The sequence below is a fragment of the Drosophila subpulchrella genome, unplaced genomic scaffold (genome assembly GCF_014743375.2).
Source record: "Drosophila subpulchrella strain 33 F10 #4 breed RU33 unplaced genomic scaffold, RU_Dsub_v1.1 Primary Assembly Seq422, whole genome shotgun sequence".
In the NCBI taxonomy this organism is placed as follows: Eukaryota; Metazoa; Arthropoda; class Insecta; order Diptera; family Drosophilidae; genus Drosophila; species Drosophila subpulchrella.
This window is the reverse complement of record NW_023665638.1, coordinates 244,800-266,510: the sequence shown is the minus strand read 5'-3', so window position 1 is coordinate 266,510 and position 21,711 is coordinate 244,800. Positions and strand designations below refer to the sequence as shown.

The 21,711-nt window shown below is 38.6% G+C and overlaps 1 protein-coding gene across 1 annotated transcript; it reads right to left on the bottom strand.

Annotated features, from left to right (window-relative positions):
* Window positions 1-5,323: 5,323 nt before the first annotated feature.
* On the bottom strand, window positions 5,324-10,984 carry LOC119562340 (fatty acid synthase-like). The gene is given in 8 exon segments (XM_037875506.1): window positions 5,324-5,714; window positions 5,780-6,054; window positions 6,118-6,730; window positions 6,788-8,059; window positions 8,122-8,545; window positions 8,600-8,931; window positions 8,933-10,418; window positions 10,471-10,984. Coding segments are annotated over 8 exon segments (5,268 nt in total). The 5' UTR covers window positions 10,983-10,984; the 3' UTR covers window positions 5,324-5,360.
* Window positions 10,985-21,711: the final 10,727 nt, after the last annotated feature.

Genomic DNA, 21,711 nt, shown 5'->3' with positions numbered 1-21,711 from the left:
CTGTGTGATGCTGCCAGACAGTGGACTGTGAGGATTCCTATTAACAGTCTACAGTCTTTCCGTGGTATATGCAGTACATAGTGGCTTAGTTCATCGTTGCGCTCTTTGCATATAGTTCTTGAGATTCGGTTACAAGCGCTATTTCAAATTTCCCCGACCGAAATCACACTTGGCGATGGGAAAAGGGTGATACCAGCTTGGAACCATGAATAGCTATTGCTTAAAATCTTTAGCGGATTTTTGCCTATTAGGTTTCCCTGCAAATTCTCTATCTCTTTATAAGTTGATCCAAGTTTTCTTCTTATTCTTCCTTTAAGAAAGCTTGGAGCCGAAATAGCAATAGAGCTATTAGTAAAAACAACTTTGTTGAAAGTTACGACGAAAAATGTCCTGGTCTACAGCATAAGAAACTTCTCGACTTCTCAGATCTTGGGCATTTTCATTAGGAGTATGTTGTTTTTGCATGCTTTGCGTTGCCTGCCTTCTCATGATGTCTAAGGAGTCTTCCTGGCTGAAAAAAATTGACCGATCTTCGAGCAGGTTTAAGCGCCAAAGTATTTCATACGTGGATGCATGTGTCACCATAAGTTGGCGAAAAACAAGGCGGTATGGCGTGTTATTTAAAGCGGTGTGGAAACTAAATCTGAGAGAACAACAAATTTTAATTAATTTCTGATCCCAATTGGCCTGATTCGGATGTATGTACGCTTTGATTGCGGACAGTACCGAGCGATTTACGCGTTCGGTCGCATTACCTTGAGGAGCGTGAACGACTGTGTAGGCGTGGTTTATGCCGTACTTCGCCATTAAATTTTTTAATGTGAGGGACTTAAATTGCCCGCCATTATCAGACACAACGGTTTCGGGTACTTCATAACATTGAAAAGGATCCTCCTCTATAAACGGGAAATTTCGTGAAATGGTTAGCAACTATGAAAATTCCTATATGCCCTGCTTCAGATCGCGAATGTGGGCCTAGATAATCTATGTGAATCTTTTGAAAAAAACGATGACTCTCGGTAGACTTGGACAAGGGAGGCCTCAAAGTTTTATTTGGGCTCTTGGTGACTTTTCAAATCTCCCACTTGTTGACATTATTTCGCACATCAGTTGCTAGATTGGGCCAAAAATAATGTCGACGAATCCTTTCGAGCGTCTTATTAAGTCCACCGTGTGATGAAATCGGGTCGTCATGAGCCAACTTTAAAGCCACTGGAACCAACTCCTAGTCTGCTACTTAAGTCAGTTTGGCTCATCAACCATTTTAACGAAGCATGGTCGGTTATTACAGTAAATGGATGCCCCTCGATGTATGCTCGAAATTTCTTAATGCTTAGTATGGCTGCTAAGCATTCTTTCTCTGTCACAGATTAGTTACGCTAACGTTTTTTGAGCTTACGAGACATGAACGAGATGGGAACCTCATTACTACACCTGTATGGCTGGCATCGCAGTGCACATAGAAAGTTCTTTTAAAATTTGGGGTATGCAAAACGGGTGCCTTACACAGCTCGCTCTTAACCCTCTACTGCATGAGCATAGAAATAATAAAGGAAAAAAATTTTTGAATGTAATTATGTGTTTATTTAGGCCATAATAATATATATTTGGACTTTTTTTTTTTTTGGGGGGCATAGTTTGGGGTGGGGGAAATGGGGCCATATATGGCTTTGTATGCATTCAGCTGATTCCAGAGTTTGCCATATATGGCTCTGTATGCATGTATACATAACTTCATGTGAAAGTTGGTGAAACAGTTTCTTTTGTCGTTGTAGTATAGAAATAGATTGCATTTCTCACAAAAGGTATATAAGCGGAAAGAACAATCGTTTTTGCAGAGTTGCCTTTGCTTTTTCCAGGTGGGAAAATGCCCAATATGGTCCTCCCGAACAGAATTCAATGGAATTTCCTGGTGCTTTCGTCTTTTGCTGGTAGTAGGAGTACCTTCCCTACTTGTACACGGGGATGAAGTTGGAGTCATCGCAGGTCGTCCGCGCTTCTTTACTTTTCCTGCCTTGCACAGGTGCTCAGCTATTAAAAGCTTGAAATCGAAGAGTGGCATATATTGATCTGACTTACGACGCCATAGAATCCATGAATTCACTACGCACATATCAATCATGTGAAAAAATATTTTCTTATACCATTTCCTTGAGCGCAATTGAATTCTATAAAGTCAAAGTAAAGAATCCAGTAAGTCAACGCCACCCATATAATTATTGTAAACATCCACTGCCTTAGGAGAGTTGATTTCTACATACTTTTTGTCTTTCTTACTGAATTGATTTTTTGTTGTAAAGGATTGCTTCCCATGTAACTATAAAGAATGTTGACTACTTTGCTGCATATAGAGCCATATATGGCGTCCACAGTATTTTGCATAGAATAGTATATGTGATGCTCACCTATAGTCAAATTCTATTTTTTATGAACGAAAACTTTATATTCTCTTAGAAAAAAATACTTTTCAGTGATAAAACTGATTTTTAGTGTAGTAATTTTAATTTTAATTTTAATTTCACCACAATTCACTTTTGTTCGTCTGCTTGAGACGCGAGCACAAAACTGATTGAAACTTGAGATAAGACAACAAGAAGTTCTGAGTATAGACATCTAACAGAAAATAGTTGAAAGAGAATAAGTGATAAAAAACATTATGTACCGTTTTATTGCAAAAAAAAATTATTAAAAGTGAGAAGCCATAAATGGCTTTATATGCGGTAAAGGGTTAAGCGCTTGAAACGCTTGTTCTGCTGCTTCGGACCACTTAAATCGTTTCGTATGTTTGAACGCATCAGTCAAGGGAGCAGCAAGTGAGGCAAAATTGCAGATACATTTCTGATACCACCCAGTCATTCCGAGAAATCGACGTAATTGCTTGACTGAGCGAGGAGCTGGATAATTCCAAAAAGCAGTTATTTTTTCTGCATCCAATGAAATGGTCCCATTGCCTACTTCATGGTCTAAATATCTCACCTCTCTCATGCAGAATTTACTCTTTTGTACGTTAATTGTTAGACCGGCCTTGGCCAAACAGGACGCCATTTCTTTAAGAACAACTATATGACGCTCAAAAGTAGCCAAAACGATCTGTAAACGAATTCGATCCATTAGTTTTGACACAGTGGAGGGGGCGTTAGTTAACCCAAATGGCATAACCGTAAACTGGTAAAGGGCTCTACCGGGTACTGTAAGAGCGGTTTTATCACGTGAGCTTGGATCAAGAGATATTTGCCAATAGGCGTCCTTTAAATCAAGGCTTGTTATAAATTCCGCTTTTGGAAGCCTGCTCAAAATGCCATCGATAATGGGCATGGGACAAGCGTCTTGCGGGTAACTTCATTAACCTTACGGCTATCCACGCATAAACGCACTTTTCCTGGCTTACGAACTAATATGACAGGCGAAGACCAGGCACTTTCAGATTCCTCAATTACTCCTAATGCCAACATACGATCGAGTTCATCAAACATAAGCTTTTCTATCGCCGGGGACACGGGATAGTGTCGTTGTTAAATCGGCTTTGCGTCGCCAACATCAATTGTATGCACCAAAAAAAAAACCAAAAGTATACACTTAATAAGCGTTGTGTTAAAAGTATACTAAAGTTAGTATAAAAATGTAAGTATTAACTCAACACTAATTAGTTTCAACTGTACACTTTGTAGTGTAAGTGCTCTACCAAAGAGTATAAAGCGGAAACCTTTAGTGTTATTTTTAAACTAGTCATATTTGACTATTTAGTTTATAATTTATACTTTTGGTTTCAACAAAAACTTGATGTAGTATAAAGAAAATGTAGTTTCAAGTTATTACAAAATAGTTTCATGCCAACACTTTATAGTATTAAGCTTATACGAATTATTATATGAGTGAGACTCAGTAGCATAAATAGTATACTGAACATTAAATAGTTTTTCATGGTGTGAAACTAGGACAATAGCGATTATTCGAACATATATTTTGGTGTAAAACCAGGACAATAGCGAGTATACGAACACAGAAAATGCTACCGGAGTTGGCGTTGTTTGACGCGTTAATGATTATTATTATGATATATATCGGTGAGTTTGGTCCAGCATTCATGTGAAATTTGTGCCGAGTCAAGATGTAAGTAAAATATTTATTCTAAAATTAAAAAGTTAAATATTATATTGTGTGTATTGTGTATTTTCAGATGCAAGTGCTTTGCGCACGCGTACAGATGCATACCGCGAAGGAGCTAACGAACTCGACGTACCGCCTTTGTGCTGTCAGAACAGCGAGTGCCTTCCGGACGATCTCGGACGACGCAGCGCTCGTCATTGCAGGCCATGTTCCCCTATGTGAACTGGTGCGGGAGCCACAGAACCAAGACCGAGGTGAAGAGGAGTGCCAGGATGCAGAGCGTCGACAACTGGCAGGCAGTCGGGACAACTCCAGCAAGGTGGCTACCATTGCGCTAAGCAATACCTTGCGGTGATACCGCGCAATCACGGCCCCTACTCTTGTTGCTTGTACTTATTTTAGTCTGTATATACGTGTTAGGTAAAGGAATATAAAAAAAACACGAAGGAGCTAAAAACATGTGTTATGTGTGTTGCGCGAAATATGAATATTTATGAAATAATAACAAAATAATATGTGAAATAGTAATAAAAGAAAAACAACATACAACTTGATTTTATTGGGTTTGGGATACCACGAAAAACAAAATAGTATAAATTTTATACTACAGGCAACGGGGAAATCGTATAAGTTTTATACGAAATAGTATAAAATGTATACTAACGATTTCGAAAAATAGCTTAAAAAGTATACTACGCCCTCTAGATTAGTATAATATGTATACGAAATAGTATAAAACGGAGACTACATAGGATAGCTTTTATACTAAATAGTATAAAAAGTAAACAATCAGCATAAATTTTAGTACTTTGAGTGAGTATAAATTGTATACTCGTTAGTTTAACTTTGATAACATCGAAAGTTTCAGTTTAATACTTTGGGTGTCATAAGGTTAATACGCATCTTATCAAGATATTTTTGACACTCAATAGTTTAGTTTTAATGTACGAATAGTTTAGTTTCTATTTTCATTTTTTTTTTTTTGGTGTAGTTGTCCGATCTGGCTCGTTCCGACTTACATACTACCTGCAATAGAAATAAGACTTTTGGGAAGGTTTCATCGTGAAAGCATTACAACTGAGAGATTTGTTTGCCTAAAAACGGACAGACGGACAGATGTACTAGGTTAGTGATTGCTTGTCTAGTGATGCTGATAAAGAATATATATACTTAATGGGGTCGGAAACGTCTTTTTCACTGCGTTGCAAACTTTTGACTGAAATCAAGGGTATACAAATGTTATTATTAATGACTTACGCAATCCTGAAAGATTGATAGTCTTTCTTAATTCCGCGGCTAGAGCTCAGCACGAGTTTTCGTGCTCCACGAAGAGTCATCCAATCAGCCAATTCCATTCCGAAACCTCCCAGACCCCCAGGGATGACATAAGTAAGATTATGCTTAAAGTAAACTTGACTAAGCACTCGAACAGGTAAAGTTGATAGATCATCCGGCTTTTCTCGAACTTGAATAACAACTTTTCCAATGTGCTTGCCACCGATCAAATGTCTAAAAGCTTGTTCAATTTCATGAGCCGGAAACACTTTAACCGGTAATGGTTGAATTATTCCATTGCAAATGTCAGAATCGATAAGGGCTTTTAAATGCTATTAATAAAACAACAACATTGAGCTTATACTTTAAGTCATCTAATTATAAAATATCTATTTACCCAAATATCTTGATCAGGTGCCACTAGAAGGCTATCAGCAAGAACAGCATGAAAAGTTATTTCTTTTAAAAAGGACCCTAATCCAATCTTGTTGTCGTTTGCCATGTCAAATTTTCCGATTTCCAAAAACCTTCCTGACTTACCAAGACAACGTATTGAGGCAAGCAGCTTTTCTTCTGATAAAGAGTTCAGCACAAAATCCACACCTTTTCCATTTGTCTCACGCTGAACCATAAGCTCAAATGATGTATCTCGAGAATTTCCAATGTTGGACTCTAAAATTGTTCTTACAATTTTCATTATTTATTCAACTTAGTCACAAAGAATTTTAAAATTACCTTTAAGTTGCGGAAAGGTATCCAATAAAAAATTTTTTTTTTGTGGAGTACTGCATGTTGTAAAAACCTCCAAGTTATAGGCCAACGCCACTCGAATAGCGGCTAGACCAATGCCCCCAGTACCTGCATGTATTAAAATGCTTTTTCCTTTTCGTATGTCGCTAATCATAAAAAACGCATAATAGACAGTTATATATACTACAGGCACTGTAGCTGCCTCTTCTAATGACCAGTGATCAGGAATATCCCAAATAAGTTTTGATGGTTTTTCAATATAGGAAGCCACACCTCCTTTAACAACCATGCTCATTATTCTTCGTCCTGTTACCACATTTATGCCAGAATACTCAAAACCTAAAACACAGTTTTGATCTATGCGACTTGATCCATATAATTCAACCGCTAACCGACCAGTTGCAAGCATTACATCTCGAAAATTTAGAGAAGAAAACGCTACTTTAATCTGGCAATTTTGTGAATTAAAAGGTCCTTTTAGCCATTGTAAAGTGGATAGGTCTCCACGTTGAATGACGTTTCCATAAATATGATCTAATCTGGTCATTGGACTCTCATTTTTTAACAATTTCAAATGTCTATAGCTTCCCCAAGAACCCTAATAGATAAATAAAACATGCATATTTTAAAATAAAAAAATAAAAAATACACTTACATTACGATAGATGTTCAATGCCATTCCCAATGAAAACTGAGTGGAATAGAAAGGGTGACACAAGTCAAACTCTGGAGCACTTGGGTCGTCAATAAAAAAACATCTTATCATATTACCGTCTGGCTCTTTTCTTAAACAGTTAACCAATCCAATAACTCCATTCAATGATTCATTAAATGAATACACAATAACCGGGGCTTTTGAGTTTATCGCTGATTGTAACACTGCAATCCAATCAAAATTCTTATCCTTTTGAGATACTTTAACCAAAACTGGGTTAGCTGATAGTTTTTGTGATATTTTCTGCATTAAAACAAATGTTTCCTCGTTGTTATCAATCGGAATAATTGCAATCGTTCTAAATTGTTCCAATGCCAAAATATTCGCCGTAGAATTTTGTCTAAGCAACAAATATCCAGTATTGACTAGCACCCTATGTGCAGTTGCAATTATATCTTGTAATTGTTCTTCTTCAAGCCTTCCCATTAAGACAAAATTACAATTTGTTTGAGAAGACAACGTTCCATTTTCAATATGAAGGCCTGGAATGTTTTCTAGTTTTTGAGATGTCAATAGAATGCCGTCTCCAGTTATGACAGGTAAATCTTCAATTGCTTCTAAAAATTCAGCTAACACTGTCTTTCTTCCATCCGTGTCTAACTCGACCAGCTTCATTTTTAGGGAAGGATTATTCTCAAGAGCGATTTGAACGCAAACACGGGCAGCATTTTTAATGGAAAGAATTGGGGACGGAGAAAGTGGAAGAAACCTATATTCTTCGAGGACTGGAATACCAGGAGGTCTACGCCTTTGCACTGGACTGGCATGTAGTCCGACAAGCTCTATTCCTCCTGCTATAATACGGTCAAACATGTGATCTATATACACATTAAAAACGCGATTGTCAGGATTCATTTTTGTCATTAAGTCGAAATGATGTACGCCATTTATTTTTAGTTTCCGGATTTTGGTTGGTAATAAAAGAGTTCGTGAATCAGTCCCCAAAATTTGAATTTGAAGCATAGCATCCATGAAGGTTACCCAATTATAATTCCATTCAACTTTTCCGAACAAACCATCTGATCGAGCCATTTGAACGGCTTGAAATGCGCCATTGTAATGATAGCCACGTAATCTTAGCTCCTTGTAAAAGTCTCTTTTGGCAATCATCGGAAACTCCGATTTATCTTGAAAATTGTATACTTCCGGAATAGTGGGGCTTTCAGTCTCACGGATAATTCCACTAACAACTAAGTTACCCGCTTCAGTTATCTAAATTGCGATCGGTTAATGTCTTTTAAGTATAGACTCAATTTAGGTAACAATGTACTCACCTCAAAATGGCCGGTGCCATAGTGAATCATAACTGTTAAGTCTACTTTTCCATTAAGTGGCATACTTGTAGCTCTTATGAAACGTATGTCTTCGAATTCAACGGGTACATCCATATAACTCGGCCCGTGGTACATAAGTGAGAACGTTTCCCAAACATACTGAAGATAACACGTTGCTGGTACAAGAATTTTTCCGTCAATTATATGTCCACTCATAAATTCTTCATTGTCACTCGCCAAATTTACTGGAAACACACGCTCTCCGCTAGATTTGGTCTTCATATTTTCGTATTTCGTCACGAACCAGTCTTCACTATGATCCCAGCGAATAAGCGAGCTAATACTGGGCGTTGAACGCGATACAGGGAACTGGATTTTTTCATATAAGTTAGCAACCGGTAATAAAACGCCATTTTGATATATCCTGCAAGACAAAAATATATATAACTTAACGCTTTTCGACTTAATTCATACATACTTTCCCAGGGCCGATAGAAAAAACAACGCATTATTCTTGTTACCTCTGTTTGTTAGAGGAATATGAACACCGTTGGGCATTGACCGTTTAAGAATAGCACCTAAAAGTCCATGGGGCGCCACTTCAATAGTCAATGCATTTTTTGGCAGCAATGAAAACGTTTCATCAAAAAGTACACTATTTAGTAAATTATTGGTATGGTACTCTGCTGAGCAAAATTTGGCTTGATCCTTATCCCAATCAATTTTAGGAACACTAGTACTCAACCACTTCATAGTTCGAGTCTTAGGATTTGGGATAATTTCTTTCATATATTGCAATAATGGAGGTCCCCATGTGTGCAATATATTTAGAATGATATGCAATATTTGAACAGGGAACTTCCTTTGCGAAAATTCCCTTTGCTTTTAACTCAGCTACAAATTGGGAAACATCATCCAATGGTCCAGATATTGTGCAAGAATCCGGGCCATTATGGCACGCTGTTTCAATTGATTTTGGCAGCATGTGTAGAATAGTTGTATATCCAACGCCGATTGCTGCCATTGAACCCTGAATTTTTTCTAGGTCCACACTAACTCTACCACGATAATAGGCGGCCAATATCATTTGTTGAGCAGTCAGCCCACCATCCGCATATGCGCAGCCCAATTCACCAACAGAGTGTCCAATAATATAGTCGGGTTGAAAATTAAGAGAGCGCAAGACATCTGTTAGTCCTATTTGCACGGCTGCTATTCCCACAAATGAATGCAAAATGTTTTCGTAAATTTGCGGATCATTGGATGTTAATATATGTATTAGATCAAGGCCTTTCGACAGCAACGTCTGATGACAATTGTTAATTGATTCCCGGAATCGCGGAATTATCATAAGTGATGTCCCCATTTCATACCATTGCGATCCCATTCCGCTATATACCCAGACGATCGGGCGTTGAAGGCCAGTGTAATGTTGAATATCTCTTATCAATGCTCCACATGGTTCAACTCCTTGTTTGGCGAATACCGCATACCCTCGGAATACCATACCAGAAACATCTTCTTCTTGAATATTTTGAAGCAGTCCAATAAACTCAGCATCCAAGGGATTTTTCTCTACAGCATTAAAAATCTCTTCAACAGCATCCTCCGTCCTTCCTGCCCAAGTGAGTAGCCGCGGAACTTCGTCTTGTGGCAATCCAAAATTAGTTTTGGACTTAGGATAACCCTTTAAAAGTGCATGTGCATTAGCTCCACCAAAACCAAATGAGTTAATACCAATAAAGGGGTTTGGTAGGGGAGTTACGTCTTTTACAACAATCAACCTTCCCTCAGCTAAGGGTAAAATTACTTGCTTAACCTCCGTAAAGTTTATATTTGGTGCAATTAACCCAGATTCAAAGGCGAAACAAGCTTTTATTAAGGAACAGATTCCAGAAGCCGCTTCTGAATGACCAACATTTGACTTCACGGAACCAACAAGCAATGGCTTTTTCCTTTGGCTGCATAGAACATTATCGATTGCTTTGCACTCCTCTGGATCACCGACGACCGTTCCCGTACTGTGAGCTTCCAAATAACCCAACTCACTTGGTTTGTGATCAATATCCTTGTAAAACTGATCAAGCAATTTCTCCTGTACTATACCCGACGGATAAGTTATTCCCTCTGGCTTGTATCCATCACAGTTGGTTTTCGAATAAACCACACTTGCGTAAACTCGCTTAGCATCTTTTTTTCTTTGTAAGAATAGGCAATTAATAGTTTCTGATCTAGTGTAACCACTAGCATTTTTATCAAAGGGGCGACAAAAGCCATCTGGTGCTAAAACGCCAAGTCTAAAAAAAATATTTATGTTATACGTGCTAAAAATAGTGACTCCGGGCTTACCGTGCAAACTGAAGTGTAACAAAAGGATGAAGTAGTAAGTTTGATCCACCAATAATTGCAGCATCAATTTCTCCATTTCGAATAGCGCTGAATGCGTTGTCTAAAGCGTACATCGAACTAGAACAAGCTGTATCTAGTAAAAACGAAGGACCCTCTAGTCCCAAACAATACGATATTCTGTTAGCCATCATAGCCCTACTACAGCCAGTGATTCCAAACCCGCCGGAAGAAACCTTTTCATAAAACCATGTTTTCTCGGACTCAGATATACAAGAGCCTATGTACACTCCAGTTTTTGATCCACGTAGACTTTTCGGGTTTACTCCTGAGTCTATTACAGCTTCGTACGCCGTCTCAATTAGAATTCGTGTTTGCGGATCCATTGTGTGGGCCTGTTTAAAATGGACTCCGAAAAAAGTTGCGTCAAACTTTTCGAGCTCACCAATTTTTCCAGATCTTTTTGGTATTTCCGGATTAAAATGACGCCAACGGCGTTCATCATCGTCAACCATGTCTATCTAAAATATTAAAAAACGTTTTTTTATTCATTGAAATTTGAATTCAGAAATAAATTTAATGACAAAGTTTTCATAATTAGGGACTTTACAGAAACCGTCGACGATCAGTGGCGCCTTTTGGCTTTTTTATACCCTTGCAGAGGGTATTATAATTTCAGTCAGAAGTTTGCAACGCAGTGAAGGAAACGTTTCCGACCCCATTAAGTATATATATTCTTGATCAGCATCACGAGACGAGTCGATCTAGCCATGTCCGTCTTTCCGTCCGTTTCTACGCAAACTAGTCTCTCAGTTTAAAGCTATCGGGCTGAAACCTTTCCAAAAGTCTTATTTCTTTTGCAGAAGGTATATAAAACGGAACCAGCCGGATCGGAAATATATATCTTATAGCTCCCATAGGAACAATCGGAAAAAAAAAATTTTTTTAATATATCTCTAGTGTTTTTTAACATATAACCTCCTACGCTTGGAAATAACATTTGTTAACTAGTTTTGAATTTCGAATTTAATTGTATCAAAATCGGACTACTATATCATATAGCTGCCATAGGAATGATCGGTAAATTGGTGGGAAAATAATACGAAACAAATCATAGCTTCGGTGTTTTTTTGACATATTATCTTACACTTTTGGGAATAATATTGTTTGTATTTTTAAGAATTTCGAATAAAATTTAATAAAAGTCGGACGACTCTAACATGTAGCTGTCAAGGCAACGGTCAGAGAACTAATGAAATATTATTTTTTAAAAAATTGTGCTTTGTTGATTTTGATCGTATTTTCTTTTACTCTGGGATATAGAATATTTTAACTTTTTAGCATTACGAGTTTAGTTTTACACAAATATCACTGAAGCTAGTAATAAGCCTTTAAAATTTAACATGGTGTTACTAACATTGATTATTTCTTATAACTGCAAGGGTATACAAACTTCGGCTTGCCTAACTTAACTTCCTTTCTAGTTTGTTAATAAATCAGGTGGGGCCCCACCCCGCATTGCTCCGTATCAGGATCATTGTTCCCGTTTTTTGTAGAGTAAAAGGATATATTGTATTCGGGGATAAGTATGTAACATGTTTGTACATATGTAACAGAAAAATGTGGCTCCTACAGGATTTATGCCAGAAAAAATTGTTTAGCTGAATTGTATTGGTCTCATCAAAAACTGTCGACTGACCTAAAAAAAGTTTGCTACACCCACAAGCCGTACAAAACTGTGGTTAAACAGTTTTAATGTTAGAATACAAGTTTTAACTGAAATGTATTGTTCTCGTCAATACTTTTCGATTGACCTACAAAAAGTTTGCCACGCCCACTCTGAAGCCCACTAACGACCATAATGCTTAAATCTGTCTGCCGGCCACATTGGTATACATTGAAATCGCGGGTAGGTGGCGCTTAACAATCTCGCTTTGCTGCTTGCTCCATCTCATTTTTTGCTTCCATTTGCTGAGTAAGGGGCTTCCGATATCGTCGGAAAGGAAAGTAGTATATATATTCTTGATCAGGATCACTAGCCAAGTCGATCTAGCCATGTCCCTCTGTCCGTATGAAAGCTGTGATCTCAGAAACTATAAAAGCTGCAATACTGCAGTACTATTAGGCTTGCAGATTCTAGAGATTCCTGCGTAGCGCAAGTTTGTTTCGTCAATGGTCCACGCCCACTCTATCGTCCATAAGATGTGGCTCCTACAGTTTTAATGCTAGAATAAATGAGTAACAGGTATCTGATAGTCGAGGTACTCAACTATAGCGTTCTTCCTTGTTTCTTTATTTATTTTTTTATATAGGGTGCATAGCTGTGTGCATGCGAATTGATTTTGTTTTTTTTGTGTTTACGAAAAGATTAAGAATATTTAGTATATTTTTCTATAAGAATATAATAAACATTCAGAGAATAAACAAAACAGCTGGATTCCATTGATCATTGACTAAAAAATTTTTAAGCGATGAAAAGTCAAAATTTGCAAACATGTACACACTTTTGCTCCCTATTGTATGTCTACCTGTTACAAGCGTTTCCGACCTCATAAAGTATAATGTTAAGCAAGAGAGAATACGCTCAAGTAAAAATTTTACAGTCAAGAGCAGCTGAGGATATTAAAAACCCCTTAGAGAAATGCTTATAGCTTTCGGTATGTCGAAATGGATAATAATGGATAACGAACGTTCTTTAAGTTCTGCAGCTATAAAATTCAAGCTTGAAGACCAACTTAAAATCTCAGTGCACACCACTGCCCCATACGCATCAACAAGTAATGGACAAGTAGAAAGGTTCCATTCGACACTATCCGAAATTTTAAGGTGCTTAAGAAAAGACAACGAGAGCATGGTATTTGAAGATTTACTTTTCAGACGGTCCAGGAATACAATAAATCAATACATTCAGTAACAAAAGAAAAGCCCATAGACATTTTTTTTAGAAACACAATCCCTAATACACCAGAAGATATAAGAAATCAACGAGAGGAAATAATACAAAAAATTCAAAAGAAACAACTTTATGACTTAGAATACCACAACAAAAACAAGAACCTACCAAAACATTTCAGGCCACGCGAAATAGTACACGTTAAAATCGACAAAAGATTAGGGTCAAAACTAACACCTAGGTATAAAAAAGAAAAAGTAGCAGAAAATAAAAACACCACCATTAAAACTCAAAGCGGGAAAATAATTCATAAAAATAATATTAAAACATAGTTTTTCAGACTATTTTTACCAACCTGCCTGGGTATTACCACGGTCCTCGACTATTCAAACTCCCAACTCATTTCACTTGAAACCGGACTAGCAGCCAAACAAGACGGAACGCTTTAAATCATCCACATTTTCAACTTGACCAGCTACGAAGAGACATTAACAACTTTAGAGGAATCATTTAAATCACTTACTTCATCTCACCCGCTTCAACCATATCTGTCGTACGAACTAAAACAAATCAAATCCGACTTACGCAGATTGCAAACACAAAAAAGACCAAAAAGAGCAATAGAAGCAATAGGGACAGCATGGAAGTGGCTGGCAGGATCACCAGATCACCATGATTATGAGGTCGTAGAAAATAGGATAAATGAACAGCTAGAAAATAATAACAGACAAGTAGTAATAAACCGGCTAATTAACGAAAAAATAAATCAACTCAGTAATGCCACAAATGCAATTATAAAATTTACTCAAAGCTCGGAAGGAATAATAGACCAAAAAGCCAATATTTTAAAATACAAAATACAACTAATTAAAGAAGAAATTACAAACATTCTGTACGCAATAACTTGGGCAAAATCTAACACAGTGAATTCATTCATTTTCTCAGCAAAAGAAACCAACATTGTAGAACACATTTTTAAAGAAGAAAACAGGTTATTTTTCGACATAGAAGAACTTTTAGAATTTGCTAAAGTCAAACTTGCCACCAACGGCCACGACCTCATTTACATTATTAGCCTACCAACAATTAAGCACTAAAAAAAGCCCATATAATTAACGATCTAAAATATGAAAATCTACTAGAATGTAAGAAACAGCTATTCGCAATAACAGAACCTTGCGAGGCACATAACGATAAAACTATTTGTAATTCCGAAAAATTGCTAGACTTAAGTAACGATACTTGCGTAAATGCTCTGCTCAACCTTAAGGAACCAGTATGCAAAATGGTCAACAATCAACACATTCCCGATGTCGAGGAAATATTGCCAGGAACTCTACTGCTGAACGACTTTAGCGGATTTGTCTCGTTGGACGAAAAACTCTTAAAACTACAGGGCTCATTTATAATCCAATACAGGAACTCTACAGTAACAATTGGAGAAAACATCTACAAGTCAAAAGAAACCAGCACGGTCGAACCGGAACCCCCACTTTTTCAATTAACAGCGGAAAAGTCGAAAATAGATGAAGTACTGTCACCACAAATGGTCAAGGAACTTAACATAAACAACACAAGAGTACTAGAGAAACTCAGAAGCGAAGGAATTATAGATTCTTCCCTGAATTATGGATCCGCCATCATCCTATTTGTAGTTACCCTAGGACTGATCATACGATTCATGCGAAGGCGCAAACCAACAGAAGGCTTGCCAGCTCCAGCGAAAACAACTGAAGAGCCATCCCCTTCCGGATCTGTACTCTTTTACGTTGCGACCGAGGACAGTCGCGTTTAAGGGGGGAGGAGTTAACACCCAGAATGCTAAATGCTCAAGTAAGAGTATCGCCACACGCGCAAAATCCCAAACAAAAACAAATTGGTTATGAGCGCGAGAAAAGCATAAGCACCAATTTCCCAACAGTAACCCTATACTGGCCAGAACGTTGCCTAATAGGCCCCCAATTGAGTTCAGCAGCCACGTGCGCTGAGCTTGCACTTCCCACCTTACGATCGTGCGAAAGCTTCAACGCTGGGTGATTGAACCCAACGCCGAGTGCATTTGGCAACAACAATTATTGCCAAATTAAGTTGACCAATCAGAATAAGAAATGGTCAACTGCACCGCGGCAGCAGCAATATCAGCGACAGCAACCAATTAGGACCGACCACATCAACAACAGCAGCGATGTTCAATGACGATAGCAGAGAACGTCAGCAGAGGCAGCAGCAGCAGCAGCACCTAGGTTACATTATTAATTATTAACATAAGAAAAGTTAGTTGTAAATCTGAACTCAAATAATAAAGTTTGTATTTTTTTAAATAAAATACTATCTAAACTTTTAACTTGTGTAATAGTAATAAAAGAAAAACAACATACAACTTGATTTTATTGGGTTTGGGATACCTCGAAAAACAAAATAGTATACATTTTATACTACAGGCAACGGGGAAATCGTATAAGTTTTATACGAAATAGTACACCCAAAAAAAAATCTTCGAGTGTCAATTTGATAAGTGTGGGTGAAAATGACACTACACCTAGGATCAAATTTTTGGGATCAATTTGATCCTAAGTGAGTATCAAAAGTATACTACATTGTATGAAAAATCTTTTTGATCCTAATTAGTGTCATTTTGACAAAATCCAGGGTCTCGTCGATACCAATAATTGTATTTTAATTTTCGAAATTCGAACTGCGCCTATCGTGCAAGCAAGCGCAGTTATCGATAAATCATTGTGAGCTTGACATTGCGTAAAAGAGACAAATATTTCAGTGCAAGGTGCTAGTGTTTATTGAATCAGGTAAGTACATCCCTAAAAATATAATATGTAATATTTAATGTAGTTTGCGGTTACATACATACTTATTTACGCAGGAATGTGTATCTATTCGTTACAGCGATCTTCGAATTCATAGATACACACTGCACATATATATATATGTAAGCATGTAAGCACTGACTGTGACATCGCTTGCAATTTTTGAATGCAATATTTTTTTTCTCATTTAAGTTCACTACGGAGGACAACGTTTCTATGCAGATGGCCCGCCTATCCACGTATGTACACCTGGTCGACGGCAGCAAATTTATAAAATTAAAAATATACGTAAAACTTCAAAAAAAAAAGCCAAATTTGTATTTAAAAAAAAGATAAATAAATTATTGGTCTTTTTTTGGGTGTGAAATCAACAATTTATTCGTTTCATATTGATACTAAAATCGTATCAAGTTGACCCTAAAAATGGCCCTATTTTACCCCGAATGAGTATCAAATTACTGCGAAATATTGTCAATGTGACCACATATTCTTACTAAAAAATGCCAATGCGTAGTGTCCTTTTGACACCAAAAAGTGTCAAATTGATATTTTCGAAAATATCAAAATGACACCAAAATAGTGTCAATTAGATGTGCTTCGTATTAGAGATTTTTTAACACTCAATAGTATCACATTGACACCTAAATAATGGCATATTGACGATGATTTTTTCTTTGGGTGTATAAAATGTATACTAACGATTTCGATAAATAGCTTAAAAAGTATACTACGGCTCTCTAGATTAGTATAATATGTATACGAAATAGTATAAAACGGAGACTACATAGCATAGCTTTTATACTAAATAGTATAAAAAGTAAACTATCAGCAAAAATTTCAGTACACTGAGTGAGTATAAATTGTATACTCGTTAGTTTAACTTTGATAACTTCGAAAGATTCAGTTTAATACTTTCGGTGTCATAAGGTTAATACGCATCTTATCAAGATATTTTTGACACTCAATAGTTTAGTTTTAATGTACGAATAGTTAAGTTTCTATGATCATTTTTTTTGGGTGTACCTGGATTTGCTATGTAAGCATACAAACATAAAATTGTGGCTGAGTGGAGTCCCTTTATAAAGTACCTCCTGTTTTTAATCAAGATTAAACCAAAATAGTGCCCTGCCCAAGAGCGAAGGGTACAAAAAACACTGGAGTACTTTGGGGTTTTTTTCGCGACGTGCGTTGGTGTTTACTGTGACACTTGGAAATTATATCTGGTTAAGCACACTCGACACTGCCTCCAGAAATTTAACACCCTTCTGGCGTGAACATTCTCTCCCCTTGCGGGGAGGAGGCTCAGAAGCATGATGGAAGCGAAGATCGGTCGTCCGTATGTAGGAGAGTGTGGCGGCCCTCTCCACGCTTGTGGTAGTGATGACAACTGCGGCAGGAGTCTTTTGAATGATTGTGAGCCAAGTAATTGGAGCAGTACTTGTGGATATGTACTTCCTGGAGCCGTTTCTGGGCGCTAATCCGCAGAAAGAGGCGGATAACTTGAAAGGATTATGTGCTTTGGAAAACTGCGCTGAATAGGACGAAATTGTATGTGGAAACAGTTGTGAGCGCTTGTGCAATCCCGGAACTGATGGTTGCTTCCAAAGATATTGAATCACATCTGCTTTTCTTGTATATATGCTGAACGATAATTTACCGTCACTTGGCGGAAGCGTGAATAAATACGCACGGGGTGGATCTTTTTTGAACACAGATCGCAGGCTTTCAGTACTGGAACGATCCTGTTCGTGGACGAATTCATTTTTGGAACTTTTGCCATTCGATTTGTGTCGTTGGACTGGACGTGGAGTTAATTGGCGGATCGGAAGCTATCGACGGCCTTATTGGTTCGATGGCGCTCATTCAAAAAGGAATCAAGCTCCAGCCAAGCAGGAGTTTCGGCTTTTTTTTTAATGGACTGCCATAATAAGAGCGTGAGCTTTGGTAGTTTTGTCGAGCACATATAAACCTGGACAGGGTCCCAATTCTCAATATTAACGCTGGAAAAATGTAAGAAACTAAAGGAAACCTAGAATAGTGCGTTGAAGTTCACCTGCAATCGCTTATTTTTGAAACGCTCAGTAAGGTTTTTCCAGGCTGAGTGAAAGCCATCATTGGTGAGTGGAGACTTCGGACACAATGAAATGCGCTTCGCTACTGGATTTTCAAATTAAGTGGAACAATTTTTCAACGGGCGTCAAACTCGGATTGTCTATGTATATCGCCGTGAAAAGGTCACGGAAAGTGGGCCAGTGAAGATAATCGCAAGAGAAAACCTCTGTCTCGATAAGCGGGAGCCGACAGCCATAAGACGTGAAATTTTTGGACGAAGTTACTGGAGCTTGAGGTATTTGGGAGGAGCCCTTTTCGATTTGTTCCATAAGCTGCGAGGAAAACATTTCATAAGTGGAGTACGTTTGGTAACACTTCAATTTTAGTATGGATATGGTGTCTGCGGCGCTCTCGCCTGCAGCCACAACGCAATCGTAGCAATCGGATGGCGATGGATTTGACAGGCGGATACCGTTGGGGTGAGCACCTGGAGCGTTCACGGTGGCTTTAAACTGGATCGGACCAGTTTTGTTTCTTTGGAAAGAACATTTATTTTGAGCCCTTGACCCACTGTCGATTTACGTATGTATGTACAATGTACATTTGTGGGGTGCGAAATAGTGGAATAACGTTGCGGGAATTGTGAAGACTTCGGTTATGTTTGTTTGTCGGCGTGTTAGTTCGTCACCTGCTCAATTTAATTGCAGACGTTTTGCTGGATTACATTTGTGGATATTGCTATTTTGTTTTTAGTTTTGGAAATAGTTTAGCAGTAATTGCAGGTCGAGAAAGTAGTTGTAGTGGACTGTATTAGAATATTTATTTAAATATAAACATGGAGCTTGAACACAGTAAAAACTAAGGTGTGCCATTCTTAATAACAAATTGTAGAATCGATAACTTTTTACTATGGCTAAGTTATTTTTTAAACACAATTGGAATTAAAAACAAGGAAGAGCGCTACAGTCGAGTACCTGGCCTATCAGATACCCGTTACTCAGCTTCAGGGACCAAAGAAAAATGGAGATATGGAAGCAGCAAAGCGAGATTGAAATGCGCCACCTACCGGCGGTAGACAGATTTAAGCGTTGTGGGCGTAAGAGTGGGCGTGGCAAAGTTTTGTTAAGATCAATCGATAGGTATTGACGAGACCAATACTTTTTAATTAATCTAGCATGCAAATTGTGGGCGCCACAGGCTTGGGCGGTTTGTGGGCGTTAGAGTGGGCGTGGTATATTCGCGTAACAAACTTGCGCTGCGCTCAAGCCTACGGAATCTAAATCTGAAATCCCATTTCTCTATCTTTGATAGTTTACGAGATATCCGCGTTCATACTTACGATTTTTTGAAGTTTGTGAGCGGCTTGTGGGCGTTAAAGTGGGCGTGGCAAACTTTTGCTTAGGTCAATCGATAGGTATTGATGAGAACAATACATTTTAGTTAAAATTTTTTTTCTACCATCAAAACTGTAGGGTGGTTTGTGGGCGTTAGAGTGGGCGTGGCAGTCTACTAAACAAACTTGCGCTGCGTAAGAAGCTCAGGAATCTGCACGCCAAATCTCAATAGCCTAGCTCTCATAGTTTCCGAGATCTCAGCGATCATCCGGACAGACGGACAGACGGACAGACAGACAGACGGACAGACGGACATGGCTAGATCGACTCGGCTAGTGATCCTGATCAAGAATATATATACTTTATGCGGTCGGAAACGCTTCCTTCTGCCTGTTACATACTTTCCGACGAATGTAGTATACCCTTTTACTCTACGAGTAACGGGTATAAATATTTTTGAGGAACAGTATAGTTGAGTATTAACACTGGAATATCTACTGGAATTTTTTAAAGAGTACAATTGTGGGCAAAGGAAACTGGAGTGTTGTCGGGCACAAATTACGGAATTGAAATACATATATTAAATGCCCATGCGTCGGATTAATCACTTTTGGATTTAGACAATGTATCATACAAAAAGTTAGTCGAAATAGGGTTCGATAAACTGGCTGTATGACCGGCAAATAACAATAATAAGTGGAACTTATCTAAAGCGGTTTGAGCCACCGTTGCTGCTGGGAAAAATCCAAGGAAACTCTAGTAGACGAAAATCCAAAGATTATGAAATCCGGCTGCGACTGGACCAATATGTTAGGGCGGAATGGCTTGATCGTTGAAATTAGGTAAAACCCAAGAAGGAAGGGTACGAAAAACACGGGAGTACTTTGTGGTTTTTTTTCGCAACGTGCGTTGGTGTTTATTGTGACACTTGGAAAATATAACTGCTTAAGCCTAGCTAAACTTAAGCGCTCCAGAGCGGAGCGGAGACTTAGGGAAGAGATGGAGAGGGAAAGCGGATAGCAGTGCGAGCACGCGAGATCAGCGGTGAGACTCCTACTGAAAGTGCTACGTACCAATCCCAACCGGAGCGCTGAAGGAATGAGCCGGCGGCGCCAGGAGAAAAGTGAGATCTATCCAGTGCGGAGGGAGAGGGGTCGATTAATCTTCAATCCTTCTCCATGATACTCTCTCCCAACGGCGATCACACAAAAAATGTTTTCCGCGGGGACTTTCATTTTTTTGGACAACTGGTGAAAGAGACTTTGTGCAAAAAACACTGCTGGTAGCGACAGGACGCTTACGACAATTCTAGGCAATTCTATAAGAACAAAAAACGCCGTTGGGCTTACCTTCTGAAAGGGTTAACGATCGGGACCTACTTATTGGATTCTCATAGTCTGATAGGGGAAGAGAGGCAGAATGTCAAGGATCTGACCATTTTCAACTCCTCCGCCCAAGGCGGCCTCTTGAAAATCGGGACTCTGGGGACCAAAAAGGGCCGGTGTAACTCCCATCGTCAGAAAACCAAGGCGAAATCTTTGGCCACCGGGGGAATCTCCTAGCGACGAACTTTAAAAAACCCGAAACATCAATGCTGAAAAGAAAAACACAAAGATAACAACCCCTTCAGAGCACTAGAAAAGACAGGCAGACGACTGCTGATAAGCTACATCAGCCTACAGGGTACCTGTAGGACATGGTACGCAGACTAGGAGCCATGCTAAACAGCCTTTCCCTTCTGGCAAGGGGCGAATAGACCAGCAGATGCGGGACAAGCTGAGCCAACTGTTGCAACTGCAAGAGACTACAGAAACTCTCTAAAATCATGGGGATAGCAGCGGCTACGAGAAAAAGGACTGTAACTAACAAACAACGCCAGAGACCGAAATACCCCCAGTAAACTTGCTTGGTTGCTTGGGGGGAATAAAAGCGACCCCAAAAAGGCGTCGAGAACAAAGGACTGGCCTAGGTGAGTCCCCACCGAATAAGTGGCGATAAAATGAATGGTAAGCTGACAGGAATGAACCGGCAGCCGAGCTCGACAAGAAAGCTAAATGGAATCCTGCTTAGAAGGGGAAAGACAGGGCCAGCAAAAGACTAGGCAAGACGCTGTATTGGTTGCTAGTGTGTGTGGTAAGGCTTA